Genomic DNA, 24,094 nt, shown 5'->3' on the forward strand with positions numbered 1-24,094 from the left:
CGTAACTATGGTACATTCAACATCGCAACATTTAGTTTTAGCTTTAAATAATGTTGGGAAACCAAATGCAACGCAAACTTATCAAACTTTGGTCTGGTTGTTGTCGAGCTAGTGAAGCGGTGATGCGTTTAACAGTTGTGTAAGACAAAACTGCTCGATTTTGACTCATTTTTGAGTCATTAAAGCGAGGTACTCCAGTTTTTGCGGGCGCGACTACTTTCCATATACTTTTTCTCACAATTAAAGTTTTTAATTAATTTTTGAGATGTGTATAGCGGCATTACACATGTAATTATGGACGGAAAGAGTAAACTCGTTACAACGCATACTTGCAAACAAGACCATCAAATTTTGCGACACTATGGTACCAGGTTCAAGTCCTAGGGTCTGCACTTTCATTGCCATAAGTTTCGTTGCACATTCAGGTAGGGACGTAGGTCCGAGTAATTAGAGGTTTATGGGCGTACAGAACAAACACAAACTGCACACCTTCTGTTTGTAGCGTTGTTAAGTCAACAACGACGACTATTTCGCGTGCCTCTGTGACGTCACAACCTCTTACGTAGCGACCGTGTACCCATCTACGTACCTTGGTTTATGGATACAGTATACATAATATCTATTAATACTACAGCTCAAATACAACATACAATCTTATATAAATACACACAGTTTATTCAAGTAAGAATGACGATTGTGACGTAATATACGAGTTTTTAGAAATCCCGTTAAAGCTTCAACTTTTTATAATGTATGCGAATAGTCTGCATACATATAGTAACCAGTTAATTGGTGATATTACATTAATTAAAAGTAATATCATGAGATATTTTTTTCCAAAACACCATGGTTTTTCAAAAAGATATGCGCCTATAGCTTTATTGTTGCCAGCGATGTACAGACTCAATATATGAAGTGGGTCCCCGCATATCTGACATATAGCCTACCTCTTGTACTAGACAGTTATGCTGAACCTTGTCTCGTGTAACTATGCTTGATGTACACAAGTGTCACAAGTACCGGTGTGTTACGTCATAAACAATCATAGCAACTTAGCAACAATGGCAATCGCGATATCGGCGTTGGAACAATGGAATGTACAATACAGCGTGATTGGTTGTTTTATGGAATTGTTTAAATTAACTGATATGCAAATATAATTATACACATAAATATTTCATAACTCGACAGTGAGCATGAGGTTTATAAAACACAGGGTATTTTACCTTGTTTATATTAAACATGAATATTCCTCATGCTTGCTGTGGGATTGAATATATACGTCTCAATTACGTTTATACTAAGGTACCAGGTTCGAGGCCAACGAAAACACCAACGATGCTTAACTTTTTAGTTCCAGTTCGCAGTTACGTAATAAAGCAGTTTTGTCTAAATAGTTATTAATCCGGAAATAGAAAATCGCAGCAAAAACTTGGATAATGCGATTTTTAGGTTAATCAAGCAATGTAACGTCACGTCCTCTGACGTCACATCCTACCATCCAGGTGCATGACAATCTTTACACAAACACTGCTTTTGTGACGTTGACACATCCGACAATGGGAGTTGTTTTGCAACAAACGAACAAAGCTCAAGTGTGTACCACGTGATCGAGGTCAGATATCAGTTACAATCGATCTCGTTTTACAATCAAAGTCAATTGATGGGGTGATAGTTCGTTTTATCTTGTGTATTCGTGATATGACTTGTCTCGTCAGTAATTGTAAGATCTATGTGATGTATGTTGGGGAAGGACGGATACCGTTAGCATATATTATCCCATATTTACTTATCGTGTTTTAACAATTAAGAATGTTCGTTTAAGTCTTAGTACACGATTAAATAATTTGTAAATATTCTTTGTTTACTACCAAATGGGACGCAGTAACATTCATAACATACCATAGTTTTCATACTCTTCGTTTAAAACCTCGTTAAAACCCGCCAAAGGTGGATTAAATTAACGATCATTGTGTAAAAAAAGTAGTTTTTGATTAATCAGGTGACATTTGGTTACCAACTTTTATGGAAACCTAAATCGTGACAATTTGTTTCGTCACGGTAGGTTAATTGTCGTGAACATCACGTGATCACCTGCGGCTAATATTACCCAGAATCGGATAATCTTATAAGAAGCGGATGTGTTTTGTAAACATTTTTATTCATTTGTGTTAAGTTAAGCGTTATGTATGTGAGTGTGACGTCACGGATTATTTTATAGCCTAAGTACTCTAGTTCAAGATTAACTACGGTGAATGGAATGTCACAATAATTAACAACGCATCAATATATTATAAAATATGTTGCCAGTAAAATTACTTGATATGAAGAAACAACACGACCATATTATTAGCGTATAGTAGGGTGGGGGGAGATGGGACACCTTTAACACATAATATCCAAATTATCTTGATCGTGTTTTAAACAATTAAAAACGGTTTATGGGAGTTGTGAGGATACGGTTTTATAATTCTTTGAATGTTCTTTGTTTACTACTGAATGGGACGAGAAAATAGAGTTGAAGGGTGTCCCATCTTCCCCCACCGCACTGTACTATAAAAGATAAAAGTATTTTTTTAAAGCTGTATTACGACAAACCAACAAATAAGTGGCAAGAATTAGTTGCTACCCGAGTATAATTACTCGGTGAGAACAAATAATATTCGGGTTACCCGAACCCTACGTTGAGTCACGCTTAGCAGAAGGCGTGTGAATGTTGAAACCACTTCATATGTTTGGTTTCCCATCTTCTATCACGACATAATGCGGTAACCAGTGATTCAATAATGCTCTATTATTACGTTACGTACAATAACATAAGATGAAAGGGGTTACGTAACAATAAAGACAACGTAACGTTATTTCACGTAGGAGAGCGAAAATATTTTGCTATAAATGCTATTCATCTGCCGACCGCGGGCATGAGGCGTAGGGGATTTTGATATCATACACTATGGTATATTTAAAAGTTGACGTAATATGGTAGCTATAACAAAGAAAATGTTTGGTAATTTTAACAAGTTTTTATTGTATAACGTGAAAAAAATTTTAAACTATCGTTTAAACACGTCATAATATAAGTCATTTATTCCGTAAATATGAGGAATTTTTTAAAGTGGCAACAATAGTAAAAAAGAAGATCATTTTTTCATTTTCGTACTTCCGTTATTACCCGAGCATTATCATTGTTCCCATAATCGACGAAACAAATAGGTTTTATGCGCTAACAATCCCTATTATCAACACCCCTCAATCACTGTGACGCAATAAAGACAGCATTGTTGACAGCCGAGTTAAATCCAAGCAACCTTTACATCCGGTCATCTCGTCAACTTCGAGCGATCGCGCTGCCGTAAACCAACATTATGACGTCATAAAGACACGTCGGTCACTCAAAATTGTGAGAACCGCGTTAAAAACTGCGAGGCAGATATATAGGCAGAAGGCGATAAAGAGTCACATCAACGAAAAATCGAAAATTGTATTTACATAAAGATGCTCGGATGTAATTTTTTACTTCAGCAGCTCAATTTCACGCGACTTTTCAGAAGCTGTTCTGGTTTTTAAAACTTTGTTGGTAGCTTTAGATTACATTTGAGCATTTTTATCAAAACACAAATTTTGATTTTTCGTTGGTATGCTCCTTTAAGTTTTCTCGCATATTTTAACGACTTTACTACCATATATCACGCATCGTCAATCATGCGTGTCTGAAGTGCGATGACAATTGTGACGTAACACAGGCCACTTAATGTTGACGAGTTAAACCTTTGTGTGGTTTGTTGGGTCGCGTGGAATGCGTCGAGCTCTTCCCCAATGTACATTGTGACATCACATATATGCGTTGTGACGTCATATACAAACAACAAGAACAAATAGTGACGTAACAATACAAATATCGAGTAAATTCGACGTCACGGTTGAACCGTTGTGTGGATAAGTTAACCATGACGTCACCGGTATAAAGGTAATGCGGTGACGTCACAGATAAGATGAAAGTCTTCAACGCGAATATAAAACTTCTGGCATCAATTTCCGGACGACGCCATTCCAACTCCCGCGGGACGTCCTATGTGACGTCATACACCACTATTTAACCGTTAGCGGTGAAGGGAAGATTGTAACTTGTTTTATCCTCGCGTGGCAGGCCAACGACAGTCTTTATAGCACGAATGTTCGGTTTCGTACACGTCATGCCTGCTTACGAATTACAACGTATATGTAACTTTGTGGGTAATAAAAAGTCTGTTTTCTCTTTTTTGATTTTTTTTTTTGGTTGTGGAATAAATGAATGTGCACGTAGTGAAAACGTGATTACCAGGTGGAAGTTGCAGCTTTCCGTGATTAATCCCCTTGTCATCCAAGTTGGGAGTGGCACGGAATTCACACAACCCCTCATCGATAACAAATCACTTACTGTATTGTGACGTGGCACAACATACAATAGAATATAAGCACGTGACTTTTAGCCCATCACAAAAATATTCAGGATATTTTATAAAATACACACGCGACTAAATGTGCGGTTTATATTCGGTAAAGGCCGTTCTTTACACACACGCTATTTTTAGGCGACACCAAAATAGAATGTCGTTTGTCGTTATTTCCTGTCGCTCTTTCGTCAATTTTTTTTTTTTTAAAAAAAAAAAATAACGAAAAGGGGGGGAAAAAATTCCCCCGTAGCTATAACGACGAATGGAGATAATATAATACAGATTCGCGTTGTCACGATCTATTCAAGCATTTCTTCGTAAGTAACAAAAGTCATATTTAAGTTGTATTCGATTAAACTATTACAGTGTGGCATAAAGTATGGTGTGAAATGCTGCAACCTTTTTGGAGCGATTATAATAAGTTATACGAAACTATCAGCATTGCTACATAAGATAATGCTGTAGTAGCATTGCGCAAACGCCAGCAAATACATCAAACAAACCTCAGTGTAGGTAAGTTGGGTTTGGGTGAAGATAAACGTTCAAACATATACGATGGTTAAGTGTGGAGGGTTGGTCACGAATGGATGGAAATACGTGTTGCTTGCTCGGGGTTACGGGGTGTGCCGCATTCCACGCTTACCCGGCAAATACAAAACACTTCCCTAGTTTATATAACAACATAGCGTGTCAGTGTCACTCTTAACATTGAAGAGATGCCTAGAATTTCGAGTCCGCAGATGCTTGAATGCTATCGCAAGAGGCGTGGGGTTTAAGGTTCAAAACCCGTGCAGGTGACAACAAACTAATTTATCTGTCACGTGTTGGTAAATGAGGTTGAAGGCTAAGGGTTAACCGGGTTCGAACCTATCTGAGGTAAACAAACAGACTCAACGTCACATAGAGAAGAAAATTAATTATTTGTGACGTCAAGGGGACTTGGGCAATATTAAACATTTCTAGTGGTACTTAGCAACACTTGTAAGCTGAACAAACCACGGTCGGAAATATGCGTAATATGGGAAGCTGATAATGGTCGTTTAATTAAGGGTTAATATTCGCTGAATTTTGTTTATTCAAAAGATAGTTTTGTGACGATAGAATCAACGAGCGCTTTCAGTCTGTGACGTAACAAACGGTCATTATTACGATATGATTGTTGCATTGTGAGGTAATAATAACCCGCGGGTGGCAGAACAAATGTGCGTGCGAAGATTCTCACGTGACTGGCAAAAATACTTCGCGGAGAAAAAAGCAAAAACCGAAGACCTTTAGTAAACCTTCAGAATAGCAAGGTTTGGTACTGTAGGGTAAGATGGAATGCCGTTAACACATAATATCTCACATTTTCATATCGTGTTTTGAACAATTAACAACACCCTTTTAGAGTCGTGGGGATACGGTTATATGATCCGTAAATGCTCTTTGTTTGCTACCAAATGGGACGATAAAGGAGAATGAAAACTTTGACCATCTTACCCCACCCCACTGTTTGGCAAAACATTTTAAACATTTTTCGTATTAAGAAAGTTTTTATGATATTTGCACAAATCTGGTTCAACAAACTTAACAATATTTTGAAACATCCGATATTTGTGCTGACGTAACAAAGCATGACTCAACGAAATTTGATCCCAATATTCCCACAAATATGGTTTACACGTCACAATTAAGTAAGATCACGCTACGAGCGCTTCGGTCTTGAGTTTCGGGTCATTCGCGTTTGCATTGTTGCGAAACAAAAAAGCACTTTCGCTTTTCTAACGCGCTAACTCGTGTACGAAACCTCTAGATTAGATTACTCTATTTTGTCACAAAGGCCACAGCGCTGACGGGAATTAGTAGAACACAATTCAAGTTGTTAGCTATTACACGTCACAATCGACAATAATGGACTCACCGAACGAACGATTCCCTTGTCTATACATCGAGCTGTGAAAGAAAAAGACAATTTAAAAATTCTGACAACAACAGATGTTCGTACGTTGGGGTATTTCCCAACAAATGTGTTTTGTAATACACAGGAGAATAAACAAATAAAAATATTGCGGAATATGTTATTTTATAGCGGATTTTTTACTTTTTTTGTAAGATACAAAGGGCGTAGTGTGACTTCAACGGAATAATATAACAGCCTTGTGGGAATTCCTAGAATTTCAAAGCGGCATATGTTTAAATACAGGTTTATAATATTTACCCTAAAACTGATACGTAGGATAAGTTACAAACAGTATACCGGTGGTCACGATGAAATATAAACGCGTCTTGTTTTTATTATTATTAATAAAATAAGAACTTTTTAGAAAATGTTTCACATTTTTTCAATTCGCTAAGGTTCATAAAGAGTCAAACATCGTTACGTCATAATGTGTAAATAAAAATGCCAAAGTCCATTGTTGTGTTGGAACAGCGATCGCTGCGAACGCGAGTGGTTTGTTCCGAATATTTTAAGCTTAGATAACAAAGTGATTGCAGCGAGACGCATTTTTTGGGTTTGGGTCAAAAACCGGCAAAGCAGACACTTAGTTTCCTGTTAGCGAGGCCCGTCGGTGCCCGCGGCAAACAGATAAAGGACTTCTTCCGGGTCTTCATTGTAGACAGACTAAGTTTGTGTTGATGATAAAATTTATGCCAAAAACCGAAGTCTTGTGAATTAAGGTTTTTATTTTATGAATCATGCGTTGAAACGAGGCTGCGAAACGCCTGCTGCTACCAGCTGTGAATACTTCGGTGGTAATAAAACTACGAACAAATTGAGCATTTGCTTTGTAATACCGCTCCGTTACAATAACTCAAGAGCTGGTCAAACGCTCGGCCCTTAACAATGATAACATTTATGACGTCATATACTTACATGTGACGCCGGTAAAGAGTAAAATAAATAGAAAGCAACGTGTTTCCATTGTTGCGAAACAGAGGTGGTTCATTTCAATAAATAACCATGTTATATATATATAAAATAAGCGGTCTACGGTATTGGCAACTATAACCAATTGTCTGTAATGAAGAGATTGCGTAATACATGTTTGAACATCAAATATTAGCTTGGATACAGTAGCATGTCGAGCACAGCTTTATATTGCACAAACTAAACAGTAATAAACGTCTCTTACTCAAATTAATAACCCTATACTTTACCAACTGTTAAATAAACTGCATATAAATGTACATAAGCTCCAAAACAATCTAGTTTCAATGAAGCTATACTTGAATACTCTGCAGTAACATTAACACGTTCACAGTGCTAACTATTTCAAGTCTCGTTTTAAACTTTGCGTGCCTTGGCTGGAGTCAGCTCTACAACAAGAATGAGGTGGGTCGGTTAATCTTGTTTGCTTACGCCTCGCTCGTCGCCCGCAATGAAAAAAGGAGCGCGCGTGCTGATATAAAAGCAATGAAGCGCTCTTTATCACCACCTAACCTTAATTATTTTACCCGGTAGATGGCGCAGAGGCGTATAGTTAATTATGTCGTTTTTCTGTAACAGCGATCTATATTCCTAATCAAGTGCATACGTGGTGAAGGCTAAGAAGATAAATTAGTTTACGCTTGTCGGCTTAATAAATGTTTTGCTGTTTATTACTTGTTTAGTTGTTTTAATTACTTCCTCTTGGTTAACGTATTCAAATAAAAATTGTCATGTTTTGTTTATTTTATTTTATTGTAAATTAAAATGTTTCCAGATAAATAAAAAACACTTTTCGTTGAGCAACACTGAAACTTTATTGGACACGTAAGTGGTTTAACATTGCACATACAACATTGGAAATTGCGGATTTAAATCCTTGTTAAATTATTGCTCGTGTAGACAGCAAAGACATAAAGACTAAAAACAACGTTTAACAAAAAACAATCAGTGTAAATTCTTCGTCTATTTATAATAAAGTAAGCCTGAAAATGCAGCTTTTTTCATAAAATCTATTTACAGAAAACATACTAAAACAGAATTACTAAGAAAACGCAGAACTATTAATCTGGTAATGTAGCGTTTGTACGGTCTCTTAAAAAACACATCTAACGTTTACAATGAAAATCACTAATTCGAATCAAAACTTTACGGATCGGTTTATAAACCATAAGTGAGACTATATGGCCCAACTTTAAAGTTGAAAGTAGACAAATAATACTGTTTAGTTAGATCTTTTAAGCATCAGCCACATAAGAGTTATAAGGGTTATGGCAAAGAGAGTTAAGAATTAGTTGTGCCCAGAAGTTATCGGGTTTTGGGCCATGCGGTCCCCTTTGTGGCTTATATATTATCTAAGGTCAAACACATCACTGTTGGATCGAAAGTAGAACAGATCGAAGTCGTTGAAGTGTGTCATCGGTTTCCTTAGCGGTTTCACGTCGGTTAGTTTTCTTCAGGTTGAAGTTTAGTTCAACGGCTGAATCTGGTGATACGTTGTTGTTATATAGTGGGGTAAGATGGATACCGTTAGCAAATAATTTCCCAAATCTCCAAAATAATGAATGCAATTCCCTTTATTCTTGCGCGGCTGGCAACCTCGTTCCCGCTTACGATTTACCACATATGTAACTTTGTGGGTGATCGTTTTTTTTTCGTAGAGCTGACAGTTTAGTCAACACATAAGTGCCCACTGGGTTGTAGCAATTGCCATGAAATGTATAATTAACGAGGCTATTTTAAAGTCTTAAGGATATAGATATATCTCCGTAAATATACTTTGTTTTCGTAACGATTTAAACAACTAAATAGAACAACTTACATGGCCGACACTCAGGGATTTGGACAGTTTTAATTTCACTGAGTTCGTATCCTTGAGCCTGGACACGAATTGCGTAGTTTCCTGCCACGAGGAGGCGCCAGTAATCGCCATCAGCAGCAGAATATACCACGTGATGTATTCCCTCCACTATTACAGCGGCATCGGGCACTGGGGCGCCGCTAGCGGCGTCGTAGAGGAACCCCTTAACGCCACATGTGGACTGAAATAAAATATCGAAGGGTTAAAGCTTTACAAACATGAGATATATTGGCGGAAATAGAAAGGTTCTGGGTTCTATTCTAGGCCAGGGTAGATATATGTTGAGTAAAAGTAGAAAAACGTATATTTAGTACTAGCGTATAAACCTTTACATTCAACTATACTACTACAACTATACTATACTCTCTTGATTGAAATCAAATCATAATATATATTTATAATTTTTAGACTAAATTCTCAGAACTGAAACCGCATAATTAGCGATTAAGTAACGTTTACTTTACTGTTTGGCCAAATGCGCCAAATTCAAAAAAATATTAAAGGGTTAATTAATACTATGCTAATTAGTTATTAATCTCTTTATTATAAAATGGGACGGTAAAAGACAACGGAAACAAGTCCCATCTTACCCGAACCAATTATACATGCAGAAAACAGGTCAATATTGTCTGTCAACGATTATTTAAACAGAAGGATCCTATAGGCCTATTAAATGGCCTAGCATATTGTTGTTGACTGTTTATACACAAACCAGTCAAATTGTTTGTCCGCATGTCACAACGTCATTCGTTCTACAATGGGATTATTCGTCACAATTTAATTGTTATTTTTGTTCTCGAATCAAATTACGACAGGATGCTGTCACAACCGCATTTATGACGTCACACGGGTCGGGACACATGAATTATCGAAAGTCTACGTCACATACATTATGTAGAGAAGAGATTATATTTAAATAGATCAGGAATGAACCGGCTCACTGCTGTGTATGTACGGTTAAATTTAGATGAAAGGCATTTGGGAATTTTGTCCGAACATAAAATTAAAATGTTGTTAAGGTAAGAACTCTTGCTTCCCAGACATCACATATAGTTTAATTCAACAACATGTGTTGGGCCCATGTATTGGTTGACAAAGAATCCGCATTTTATTTTTAACTGAGGTGTGGGCAGCATATCGACAGTTGGGGTAAAATGGGACATGTTTTTCCCCCTATTTATCGTCCAACTTGACAGTAAACAAAGAACATTTACAGAATAATAACTGTATCCTCACAACTCTATATGGGTGATGTTGTTGTTTGTTTAAAACCCAAAATCGAATTATGGAGTATTTTGTGCCAACGGTATCCCATCCTACACTAAAGGCCTATATTTGTTAGATAACATATTGGGTTATTACGCAATTTCTATTGCCATCCGATTTTGAGGTTAATACTTTTTAACACATTCCATTTGTACAGACGAAATACAACTGTATAGTAGGATGAGGGGAAATGGGACGCCCTTTATTCCATTTTTTTTTTCATTTTATTTGGTAGTAAACAAAGAACATTCAAAGAATTATAAAATTGTATTCTACGACTCCCATAGACTGTTGTTAATTGTTTAAAACACGATCAGGATGCCCCATCTTACCCCACAAAACTATATATGTGAACACACACCTGGTAAATATAATCGATCATTGCGTTTTGGTTTAGTTGCCAGAACACGGGTAATGAATAAGCGGGTGGAAACTTAACACAACTCATCTCAATCGTGATCTCAAAACAGTTGCTGGCAAGATAATTGAAGTCCTGCATGCCTGGTGAAAGAATGCAACTATTTCAGGTTGTAATGTTCCAGCTTTTACCAATTAAGTTTTGTATTTTTTTATTCTTTAACTTGTTATTGATAGCGAGTTATTTTCTAAACTTACCTCCCCCTATACTGTACCACGCAGCGCCATTAGTGGTCCCATCATGAAAGTCATCGTCTTGGGAGCAACCGGTTGAACCCGCCATTTGACTGTTACCGTTGCTATATGCCGATGAGAGTTGACGAAATATTGCGTCATCCGGGCAACCTGGGCAAATCGACAGTGAGCATGAGGTGTATGAATACACCATATGTGTCTGGTGTATAAGAAGACGCCCATGTTATAACTCGACAGTAAGCATGAGGTGTATGAATACACCATGTGTGTCTGGTGTATAAGAAGACACCCATGTTATAACTCGACAGTGAGCATGAGGTGTATGAATACACCATGTGTGTCTGGTGTATAAGAAGACACCCATGTTATAACTCGACAGTGAGCATGAGGTGTATGAATACACCATATGTGTCTGGTGTATAAGAAGACACCCATGTTATAACTCGACAGTGAGCATGAGGTGTATAAATACACCATGTGTATCTGTTGTATAAGAAGACACCCATGTTATAACTCGCAGTGCTTAAAACAACGCGTATAGTTTCCTACCTTGGTAGTGCCTTAGTTCACCATCACACGATTCGTCAAATGGATAATTAGCAACTACGTCACCGCCATGCAGATTTGCAGATAAAACAAATGGAATGCTCATTATCCATTCAGCGACAGCTTCGGTTTCGGGTTGAATCTGTAAATATTTGAAATCAATCGATATTGTGATTTTACTGGTATTGATAACGCTGTAAAAATGACAATAACATGTCGTTTGGTTAGTTTGGTCATTTATATCCTCGTGGGTGGGAACTTGAGTGACTTATTCATGTTTGCCACTCCCATGCCCACAGTCGAGTTGCTGAAGCTAATGCAAACCTATTACTTTACCCAATCAATTTCAACACAGCAACATCTAACAAGGTCCCTGTTATGTTGTACAAAGGTCGCAACAAAGGTTTATTATAAAACAATCAATTTTCATCGTTAGAATAAATCCCCCCCCGTGCGGTTTCAGCCGGTAATAGTGAGGGGGAATAAATTACATTTTCGTGTTGATGCCCTGGCTGCGGTTGACACATGAGAGGGGTTATCGATTTTACGTGACGTGCTCCCTGTTTGATGTATCCTGCTTGACAGATGTGACATTTGGTCGCTTGTTTTTACGACAGCGAGCAAACGAAGGGTCGGTCTCTAATATATGGCTTGTCACATGTAGTTCCAATGCTTATGAAGGAGTTACATAATTACATAAATATTTCAATGAATGAATGAATGAATGAATGAATGAATGAATGTAACTTGTGTATTCCAGTAGTCGGGGCAACGACAGTCACTATAACACGGTGTTTTGTTTCATTTTCATAAGTTACATGCACTATTACGAGTAACCAGCAGCATGTGTTTGTTGTGTGGTACTTGACTTTATGTAAGAGCTGCATAATTCCATAATATAGTAAGATGGGGGAAGATGGGACACTATTTCATTCTATTTTCTCGACCTACTTGGTAGTAAACAAAATACATTTAAAGAATTATAAAACCGTATCCTCACGACTCCAATAAATTATTGTTAATTGTTTAAAATACGATCAGAAAATTTGGTTATTTTGTGCTAAATGTGTCCCATCTTCCCCCACCCTACTATAGAATTTTGATTTATCTCATCGAATACAATAACGACGGTTATAGATTAGTTCAAAACGAAGATAAAGGAATTAACAGCAAATAAACGATAGTCGTTAAAATACGCGATATGTAATAACGTATATGCAAAATAGCATCAGTTTAAACATATTAGGCCACTTTGTTTGTTTTTTTTGCGTTTTATTTTCAAAAACTGATTTTTTTAAAACCTTATTAAAAAATTTCAAACTTTTTTTTCGTGACCTTTAGTGAACGTTTCCTATATGTAAGCCAGTTTTAATACAGTTCGAAAAGCCGTAATTTGAACCCTTGTCATTCAATAATGAGCATACGTGTTATTGTACGTTCATACATACGGTCGTGAACGCCCAATGCAAATACGAAGTTATAATACGTTTTTGTCCATTTAATTATAGGCCGTAATCGATTAAATATAAATGAAGGTTGCTTTATACTCGCGTGGCTGGAAAACGAGAGTCGTTATAACACGGGTGTTTATATATATATATATACCTCGTGCCAACTTACGAGTTACCCCGAATTTTGTGGCCAGGTAAATACTAATTAGCACCTAAAAATACGCCCAAACAAAGAAAATACGACGCATGACCCAACGATACCGAGTTCAAAGCTCGGTATTTCCACCGGAGTTTATTTTTAAATGTCAATACAACTGACGCATTGTTAATGGTTCTGTTACGTCATAATGCGTGGACAACGCAGAACGAAGATGAAAAGAATGTTCAATTGTTAATAGGGGATTCTGTTTGATCGATATTGAAGAATATTGGTGCGTGGTGGTGGTCGATATATGAAGATGAATTATTGATTTTCCTGGGGGTTGTGGAATAGACAAGTTATTGTCTCATTGTGTGTGGGATTATAGCAAGGTGAGGGTGTTTTATGGTTGTGGTGAGTATGGCAAATACATTGTGGTGTTATTAATACTGTGATTCATATACGGGCATCCATTCACCTGTGTGTTTCTAATCGGACAATGTTTGAGTAAAAACTGTTGCTCCAACCCATTGGTCACTAATGGGTTGTCTAAATTGTCAGCCATATACATAAAAACAATCACCCACACATAGTCACATAGGTGGTAACCCGTAATTGGGCCATATCGTTACTTTGCAAGTTATAAAAATAGTTTTAAAGGGTAAGGGCCGAACTCTGGCTGAAATCCCAGGTTCCATGACGTGCCTTACTGTAGGACCTCTCAAATATAATAGAATGTTCATATACACTGTTGGGTAATTGGTCAACTCTGGCTGAAATTCCAGGTTCCATGATGTGACTTATTATAGGACATCACCCATGTAGAATAGATATACTTATACAATGTTGGGGTAATGTGCCAAATCTGGCCTAAATCCTGGGTCCTATAACAAGAACCCGACCCAAACAGGATAGAATGTGCATATACAATTTTGAAGTATATAAAATGGGCAAAATCGGCCCAAATAATGAGTTCTATAACAGTGAAATTACCCATATAGAAGAGTGGGGAAGATGGGCCACCTTTTTAGTCTGTTTTCTCATTCCATTAGGTAGAAAACAAAGAAAATTCAAAGAATTTTAAAACCGTATCTCCACGATTCCCATGGATCGTTGTTATTTGTTTAAAACACGATCAGGATATTTGGATATTATGTGCTAAATGTGTCCCATCTTCCCCCGCAGTACTGTATATATAATAGAACATCACCTTGATTCCCCTCACAGCTTCAGAAACATAAGCTCTATTGTAAGCGAGACGGTTCGAATCCCCGGTCCGGCAAGCGATCTTATCAAAGTCGGGAAAGTTACGGTTCAGATCATAATTTGCCGCGTTCTTTCGCCCCCTGACGTAATCTTTAGGGTAGCCCTGTAAAATGACAATACCTTATGCCGTATGTTGCACAACTTAATTGAATATCTTTATAAGGAAAACTAACGTTCGAGTGATATACTGGTATTAATATCCCATATTTCCTAATTGCTGTTTTTTAAACAATTTACAATGAGTTATCTACCAAATTAACGCTATTTAGAGTCGTGAGACTAAAGTTATATAATTCTATAAATATAGTCTTTGTTTACCACCAAACGGGACGGGAAAAGAAAATGAAAACATGTCCCAACTTACCCCGACCTTTATTGATGCCAATATCACGAATTTAATTTACGACAAAACGAGATTCATTATAAAACACAACATAGTTTAAATGAAAAAAAAACACTTGTTACAAACGCTTTTACAATGTTGCTCTTTCAAAATTTAATTCTCATCGAACGTTGATTTGGTGAAATAAATTATGTAAGATGTCAATCAATAATTTACGATTGTGGTTGTTGGTCTTATAGTGGGCTACAAATCTCATTCGTGTCATATTAGCTTATCCACACACTACAATATAGCTTTAGCAACTTGACTGTGGGCATGGGAGTGGCAACCATGGATAAGTCACTCAAGTTCCCACCCACAAGGATTTAAATGACCAAACCAACCAAAAGTCATGTCTGCCTATCCACACACTGCAATAACTTCAGCAACTCGACTGTGGTCATGGGAGTGGCAACCATGGATAAGTCACTCAAGTTTTCACCCACGAAAATATAAATGACGAAACCAACCTTATATTTTGCGGCCTTTTCGTAGCCATCCGGGTTCATAGATGGCATAATATGGATCCTCACATTCGTGATCAGATCAACAATGGTCTTGTTGCCCTACGAAACAACAACGTCAAATAGGATGTCTATGTGAGATGAATAATTGATGACGTACCTTGTGATATTCGTCACAGAAATACTGAACGAGGTCGATAAGGACTTCCCGCCCAACTACTTCGTTGCCATGCATGTTTGCAACGTATTTAAACTCCGGTACACCTTTAAATGCACAATCATATAATGTAGAATATGTACCCACTCACGTTACATACATAGTTACTAGTTCCGCTACACCACGGTTTTTAAAACACTTTGTATTCTATAGATATAAAATAAAAGAATGCATAAAACGATAAAGTGTTATATATTATGATAGGGGAAAAGTGTCTTATTTCCATTCTATTTTACCCCACAGTATTATATCAGCTTGAAATACGTGTAGTAATTAAAACAACGGAAGCAATTAACGGTAAAACAATACACGGTATAATAGGCTATGGATAAAACAACTATGTATAGTATAGGTTGGGATTTTGTGCATAGTGGGGGAAAAGATGGGACCCCTTTCGCATATAATATCCAAACATACTGGTTATATTTTAAACAATTGACAGCGGTTTATGGGAGTCGTGAGAATACGGTTTTATAATGATATATTCTATGTTTACTATCAAATAGGACAAGAAATAAAATGAACAGGTATCCCATCTTCGCCCATCTTACTATATCAATACTTTCTATTTTATCCCACAGTGCTATATGAAAAAATAAGTTAAAAATAAAGATGTTACCTGGTGTATGATGTGTGCTGTTAATAGAAAACACCATCACCCATAATTCCCTTCCTTCGACCGACCTCCCGATTGATGTTAAACTTGTTATGTCTGGATGAAATATAAACAACATAAATGTTATTACATACAGCTGGGGTTGGATATGCGAGACTTGATTTGTCTCTTTGGTTACGAAAGACGATACACATATACCCCATTTAAATTTGCCCCTTAGATTATAATAACAAAGGTACATGACATGTATTAATATATCGATACAATGGGAATTATAACGGAAACGATGGCCGTTATAATATACAGGTAAAACTAATACATATTTGTTAAAAGGCGCGACTTTTTAAAGAAAAGAGCGAAACTACGGAGATTAATGAACCAACTTCAATAAATTGTTGATATATCTTATTATATAGTACTGTGGGAAAAGATGGGACACCTTTAGCACATAATATACAAAAAAAACTGATCGTGTTTTAAACAATTAACAATGGTCTATGGTATTTATAGGGATACAGTTTTATAATTCTTTGAATGTTCTTTGTTTACTACCAAATAGGACGAGTAAATAAAATGAAAAGGTGTCCCATCTTCCCCCACCCTACTATAAATATATGTCTAACCTTTGCATTTGGCATTCGTTGTTCTTAAAACTTGCGTCAATTCTTCATAATCGTGGTGTCTGTTTAACGGGAAAGTTGTGTCACTAGATTCAACAGCTTTAAGCAAACTGATAACAATTAAACACCAGATATTCATCTTGTCCTGCATTAACACCAACGTAGAATATTATATTAACTTGTTGGTTAGACCAACTGGCAGACTACTGCCTAATACAGGTCTAACATGGCTATACGATTACAGTATACATCGGCAACAAAGAATATGCTTTTCTGGTCTTATGTTATTACAAAAGAGCCACATACGCCAATATTTAAACAAAACATAACATACTAAATTATGTAAGCCAAACACAACCTGTTATAACAACAAAATATAATTTCCAACACTTCTAACATTTCTACAAAAACACTAATATATTGTTAGTCTAAAACTCGAAAACAACATATTCATAATCATATAGTATACGATGTATAAAAACAATGGCGTTATCTATACACAAAGTATAGGATTCTCCATCATTTTACTAAATACTCACAGAGACTACCTACAACACTACTACACCGTGCCGCATACAAGAAACTTCCAAACTCAATCTCCACTGTAAACGTGAACTGTCCAATGAATGCAAACACAAGAATATTTACTCGCCTTCGCCTTTTTTCTTTTCCGCCCATTCTGCAAACACGATTTCCAAGGCGCACTTCGTCTAATAAGCGACAGATTAACGTTACAGAGTTCTGCTTTATGACGTTTTTTGTAGATCTAATATAGTAGGGTGGGGGGAGATGGAACACCTTTAGCACATAATATCCAAATAACCTGATCGTGTTTTAAACAATTAACAACGGTCTATGGGAGTCGTGAGGATATAGTTCTATAATTCTGTGAATGTTCTTTGTTTATTACTAAATGGGACGAGAAAATAAAGTTAAAAGGTGTCCCATCTTCCCCCACTCTACTTTATGTATCGTGTGGTTAATCCTGATATAAATAACTCGATATCGTAGGATGAGGGAAAATGGGACATCTTTCATTATATTTTCTCGTCCCACTTGGTAGTAAACAAAGAACATTCAAAAAATTATAAAACCGTATCAGCAATTAACGCTAAGTTTGTTTGTTTTTGGAACAAACACAGAAATTTAAAACGCACCTTAATTCATAATCGTGCATCAGCGTTACCAGCCGGTTAAATTTTATAAGTACCTTAGTCGCTAGGGGGTTTTAAAATTTAAACTGTTGCAGCAAGGGAGTCTTATTCACTAGACACACATGGTGTATTCATACACCTCATGCTCACTGTTAAGTTATAACATGGGTGTCTTCTTATACACCAGACACACATGGTGTATTCATACACCTCATGCTCACTGTCGAGTTATAACATGGGTGTTTTCTTATACACCAGACATACATGGTGTATTCATGCACCTCATGCTCACTGTTAAGTTATAACATGGGTGTCTTCTTATACACCAGACACACATGGTGTATTCATACACCTCATGCTCACTGTTAAGTTATAACATGGGTGTCTTCTTATACACCAGACACACATGGTGTATTCATACACCTCATGCTCGCTGTCAGGTTAAAATATGGGTGTCTCACAACATGGTGAGCAAACACATAGTGTATACACAATACACACAATAAACAGCGCAAGTAAAAAGTTCACAAAAGATTAATTTATTGAACAAAGTGGATTACGACACAGTGCGTGAAATATTGAAGTAAAAAGCACTGAAGATTGTTGCATAATAATAATATACACACTAAATACAAGGCACCTTACCGGATGATTTATACAATATGTATATTTAACTTGTAATAATAATAATAATACTTATGTCACAGTGAGCATAAACGTAGTGCCTTAGTGACCTCTCAGTGTGGATTGTTAGGATTCAGTGCTTGTAATGTTTGCATCTGATATAGAATGAGGTAACTGCACATTGTGTTGATTGGACGCTTCATGAAGGAAACCATCATTAGAATATTGATGAGAAGCTGTTGGAAACTTAGGAAGGGGTCTCGCTATTCTACCTTTCTTATTCTTCACCAAACCGTTCCCATTGTATAGATCCGATTTAGGGATTTCCCCGCTGGATTGGGGTAAGGGGTGAGCGGTTGGGGTGTCTGGGATTTCCCTCGGGTCATCCATGTTTGCAACGCTCTCGCTATCAACACCTAGTGGCTCGTTACAAAAAGTTCCGTTCTCAATATTCTCTTCTTCTCTTTTTGCCTTTTTCTCATTCTTCTTTCTCTCACTTCTCTTCACGTATTCATACGTCGTTAGTTCCCGATGATCTGAGCAAACAAACTTCATCTAAATGTGTCGTTGACCAACACATAACTGACAAGGCTTTCAGAATTTTTAAAAACAATCTCTTTATAGTTATACACCTTCCTTATAAAGTTAGCACGGCACCGCTTGTACCCAAGGGTTTGACTTATGCACGAGCGTACCGTTACAGAGGTGCGAGGAGGCACAAAACCTTAACCTCTGCAATAATTTTAAACAGACAACTTGTAACCCCTTACGAATTGTCTGTATTAAATTAATATGAAAAGCTTTTTGCCATTTTTATATTTGTGGTTTTAAATCAATATGCCAGGCCAGTAAACCCCTAACTCCCAGCCATCAGCTTTTACACGTCAAGTTTCTAAGTTTGTGAGCTTTAAATATCCTGTGTTCAATTGTGCGCATTATGACACGCAACGACATAGATGCCTAACGTTTTAAAATGTAGAGAAGGCAGTGGTCAGCGGTAGTTAGACACATAGTTCTAACTTTGGTTCAAACATTTACTGAATAACACGGTGCATAACACTAACTTACTGAGCATGACGTGGAACAATAGTAGTTGTGAAAGCAAAAGAATGGAAAGACCAAGGAAAATGATCTTTAGGAAAATGAAGATCTCTATAACGATGGCCAAAGCATGAGATGTTTTCCACCAAACATTGACTACAAACATTAGGGATTATTAAACTGAATATGTATATTGTTGATATAAATATTTGGGGGGTCTGCTTTATTTGGTTTAAATTTTGAGTAGAAGTTAAACAGAGATATTGTTTTTTTACTTTTGAAAACCCTAGTCACCCTTTTATTGATAGACCTCCTCACCCAATTAAACAACATGTTATAACTGTTTTGTCGGTGTTATTTATACCCTGATTTATACTTTGCATACATTTTCCCATGTACCCTAACTATTTTATGGGCACGCACCATGAAGCTATGCATGTGCATGTATAGTGTATACATACAACTAATCATATAACAGCTAGCTTTAAAATGTCAGACTTCTTTTTAGCATGTATATATTGGTCAACTTTTCCAGTAAATTTTAGTTTGTAACAATCGTATTAAGAAATGAAAAGCGCGTCATTTAGTTGCTTAAACTAGTTTACAATGATAATTTTGCAAAACAAGTTTTTTGAAAGATTTGCCTTTTAAACAAAATATTTTACGGCTTTCACAGAAATACAATTAAAAATTTGCTGCTTTCATTGCTCCCCTAGCTTAAGATAAAAACAATAGTTTAAAAACCATATTACCTGAAGCACTTGTAGGTGAAGAAAGAAAAGGAATTGTTTCAACAAACACTATTATTGATACCACGATCATTCCAATACAACCAAGCAATGCACTTGTTATTGTTGCCAGGAAAAACCTGGAAAAATTGTGTTATAAATGCAGTGTGTGTGTATTGCATATTGTATAGTTATGTACTTATGGGTTGGGGTGACGCTTTATCAAATAAATGTAGTGTTGTATATTGCATATTGTATATTATATGGGTATGTACTTGGGGGTTGGGGAATGCTGGAAGCTCTCCCAGTAGGTGGGGTGAAGCTGCATTTGTGGTTTAAATTTAAAACGTTATAGAATAATGTGTGATGTCATAATGATGCTTGTTATATTACCTGTAGTTTTTGTCCCCCACACAGTTGTTCAACCATTTACAATGATGGTCAAACACAGACACACATTTGTTGCACGCACTGCAGTGTTTGCTGCTTTCTCCACTGTGGGAAAAATATCGTGATTAATCAATTGAATTAAATTGAGAAATGAATGAACGTAGTATGGAATATATTAGTGGCTCATCTGGTAAAAAAACATAGTGTCATTCCAGCATTTCGTCTGCCATACGGCGAGACTTCATCAGGGAAATTATGACAGACAAAACATTTGAAATACACTACGTTTTTATACCAGATGAGCCGCTAATATATTATTTAATATGCCTGGTAGCAGAAGTAACAGAACATAATATGATTGGTAAATTTGCTATAGAGTCATTCCATTGTGTCTACACCCTGGCACAGTAGTTAGTGAGCCTGCCCAGCACAAAGGTTACATTCGCGAGTCTCAATGGTGCCATCCTGGGCTATGTTTCTTTTTGGGCAAGACACTTAACTGCAATTGCTTTAACCCCGTGGTCACTAATAAGTTGTCTGAGTTGTCAGCCAAAAATACAAAACAATCACCCACAAAGTAACACACATGCAAACTCTTATTCGGGTACAAGGTGTATGGAAGAATGTTATAATGATTGTTGTACCTAGTATGTCTGGTGCCCAATACTCAATTTACACAGACAACACACAACTACTCACACATTTGTTTCACAGAGATGGCAATAATTATTCTCAATAACATGTTTGTGGAGTTTTCGATTGAATTTCAACACGGGACGAGACGTTGCTTTCCACTTGGTGGAATTATCGTCAGCTGGGTTGATTGTTGTCGATGTTGTGTGGAAAATGATGTTTGTGACATACACAACGGAGATTATCTGCGATACAATTCGGATAAAATTAATTTCAAATAAATAAACAAAATTGAAATTAATGATAAAAATAATTTCTAAAACATGTATACATACGTAAATATTTTGTATTATGCATCAATAGATAAGTTAGATAACAAATATAAAATAGAATATTCTTCATACGAACTCCACATGGGCATTACATCGAACATTCTATTCTAGATAAATAATAGAATACATCGAACATTACAGATTTTAAAACTAAAACATCTGTTCTATAACATTTGATCGACGAGGCAAAATAGCTGTACTGGTTACGCTATTGTTTTTGAGTATTTGAGAGGTAAATTTTATAACATATAATATATATTATAATATGCTCTATTAAAACTGAATGAGGCTCAGGTTTGTATTTTATAGCTTGAAGTTCTTAAATTAGTGGCAATTAATATCAATGTTATTATGTATACATATTACTGCGTGTGAAGACTAATAATTTTTTGGGTTCACCAAATTCAGGTATTTGAAATAATAAGCCTTTATGAACAGATGCTAACATGTATATCAAGCTCTGCGGTAATTTGTCATTTGAGACAAGTTTACCAATTAAAAAATGATGCAATAAGTTTGTAAGTTACTGTTGGTCTCGAAAACATAAAAACCACAATAATTATTTCGGAAAACAACAAAATTATTATCAAATGAAAAATGAAACATTGTGCAAATGATAAATGTGCACTATGATGTCATAGAAATATGTATTAATGCTGAGTCACTACAACTGACACAATTATGACATCATAATTTGTAATTAAAAACATTTATATTAAAAAAACAATATACATGGTCAGGGCATGTTTTAATTTAGTGAATGTGCTCTTCTTTGTATTTAAAATACAGTCGGAAACTTTTTTATGGTCATTGAATTAGCACTTTCAAAAAAATTCATTTTGAATCTGTAATTATAACATGGTAGAGATAATACATATTGTATGACACACAATGGGCCTTTGTTACCAACACACACACCCAAACCCAAATATTAGATCAACAATAGCCATTGTTATAAAATTCAATGTTTTAAAACCCTTATCATTATTTCTTATTATTAACTGAAGACAAAATAGTGTGCTATACTTCTATATAAAGTTTAACATATTAATCTTAACAACAAAGTTAAAAAAACTCTTTTGCGATTTATCTTTACAATAAATGACCCTTTTTTTTAGTTCCAATTAAAGATTAATTTATTTGTGGGTTGGTGGCCTGGTGCTACCATCTTGGTTGATTGTTTTTACTTTTAAAGGATTTTTGCATTAGGGGTTTGGTTGGATGACATTCACAGCCCCTGTGTTTCCCGAGATATTTCCCACTACTGTGTATTTATAATTTGCAAAAGTAAAACATAACACCAACAATGGAAAGTCAATGAAGTTTATTAGGCTTAACCATATGTACTATTACACTAAACATTTTTGTGTTAAAATCCTATTTGTGTTATTTTTGTGGTAAAAGTCACAGAAATTGGCTAAAAACATGGAAAATGGGGTGATGCTTATAAACAAGTAAAAAAATTGGATTTGGCATTTAAGAAATATTGAAAACATAACTTGCTGTGTGTTTATGTCAGAAGGCAGGCTGTTGCATGAAATATTGATGGTTATTTGAATGTTCAAATATTCATATGGGCAATATTTGTCAGCTTTCATGTTTAATTTAGAAACACATGTCTTAAAACCTAAGCTATATAGCTTTTCGTCACTTTTACCAAAGAACTAGAAATAACACAAATGTTAATATATATTTTCTCAATTAAATTATCTGAAATTAATGTAATTGTTTACATGAACTTAGCAAAATATTATATTTATATATATACATATACACAATACACTTTAAATATTTATACAATTTTTTACACTAACAAAGGTCATATTTAATTATTATATAGCGGAGAGATGAGAAATAACAGCAAAACGGCTGTCATATTACCAATGACATCCTGGTAAAATAAAGAGAATTGGTTTAAAAGCCTGGCAATTAATTCTATTCCTGTAAGAATAATTAAGCTGATTATTAAACTTTATTGCAACAGGAACAACTGACAGTGTGTTAGTGGGTTACTAACATTTAATTAAAATAGATTACTAATACTATGTAATTAAAAGAAAGCTTTTGCATGCTAGACCACGTACCGTACGTATATAATACATTATAATATATATCAGTGATCTTCAACCGTTTTTGGGTTGGTGAACCCCTAAAGTTGTTGCGACGAACTCATGCACCCCTGATTGCTTTAACGTAAAACTAATGACGTTTCTCAATTCTCAATGATACAAGATATAGAATTCATATAAAAAACTGTAGGAAAGTGGCTAAATTTGTTAAAAATGTTCAAAACTGAATATTATTGCTGAAAATTGTTGAAGTTTGTGGTGCACCCTTGTATACCCTTTTGTACTGGTGCACCCCCGGCATATTTTAGATATAGATCAAAGCACTTTTATCTAACAAACTTACAG

At 35.9% G+C, this 24,094-nt stretch overlaps 3 protein-coding genes across 8 annotated transcripts in view; all 3 read right to left on the reverse strand.

Annotated features, from left to right (window-relative positions):
- Nucleotides 1–7,450, reverse strand: part of LOC100179503 (extracellular matrix protein FRAS1) — a 58,977-nt gene extending 51,527 nt beyond the window's left edge. For all 4 annotated transcript variants that reach the window (XM_026837106.1, XM_026837105.1, XM_026837103.1 and 1 more), the window contains exons 1-2: nucleotides 7,288–7,450; nucleotides 6,334–6,365 (exon numbers count right to left, since the gene is read on the reverse strand). In XM_026837106.1, the coding sequence (XP_026692907.1) occupies nucleotides 6,334–6,365; nucleotides 7,288–7,360 (105 nt within the window). In that variant the 5' untranslated portion in view covers nucleotides 7,361–7,450. The remainder of the gene's footprint in view (nucleotides 1–6,333; nucleotides 6,366–7,287) is intronic.
- Nucleotides 7,451–8,075: 625 nt separating this feature from the next.
- LOC100184198 (carboxypeptidase E) lies at nucleotides 8,076–16,921 on the reverse strand. Its single transcript, XM_009862084.3, has 10 exons — nucleotides 16,782–16,921; nucleotides 16,162–16,254; nucleotides 15,486–15,589; nucleotides 15,332–15,427; nucleotides 14,424–14,582; nucleotides 11,627–11,765; nucleotides 11,081–11,227; nucleotides 10,827–10,966; nucleotides 9,161–9,380; nucleotides 8,076–8,824 (listed from the first exon to the last, which is right to left on the reverse strand). Exons 1-10 carry the CDS (start codon nucleotides 16,915–16,917, stop codon nucleotides 8,709–8,711), a joined length of 1,350 nt encoding a protein of 449 aa, XP_009860386.1. The 5' UTR covers nucleotides 16,918–16,921; the 3' UTR covers nucleotides 8,076–8,708.
- A 1,527-nt stretch (nucleotides 16,922–18,448) lies between these two features.
- zf(dhhc)-5 (zinc finger protein) overlaps nucleotides 18,449–24,094 on the reverse strand; it is a 7,814-nt gene continuing 2,168 nt past the window's right edge. The window contains 5 exon segments of one of the 3 annotated variants that reach the window (NM_001078467.1): nucleotides 18,449–19,092; nucleotides 19,625–19,753; nucleotides 20,350–20,465; nucleotides 20,719–20,820; nucleotides 21,415–21,593. In NM_001078467.1, coding sequence (NP_001071935.1) covers nucleotides 18,683–19,092; nucleotides 19,625–19,753; nucleotides 20,350–20,465; nucleotides 20,719–20,820; nucleotides 21,415–21,593 — 936 coding nt within the window. In that variant the 3' untranslated portion in view covers nucleotides 18,449–18,682. 3 annotated transcript variants of the gene reach the window in all.

Source organism: Ciona intestinalis, chromosome 12, assembly GCF_000224145.3.
Source record: "Ciona intestinalis chromosome 12, KH, whole genome shotgun sequence".
NCBI classification, from domain to species: Eukaryota; Metazoa; Chordata; class Ascidiacea; order Phlebobranchia; family Cionidae; genus Ciona; species Ciona intestinalis.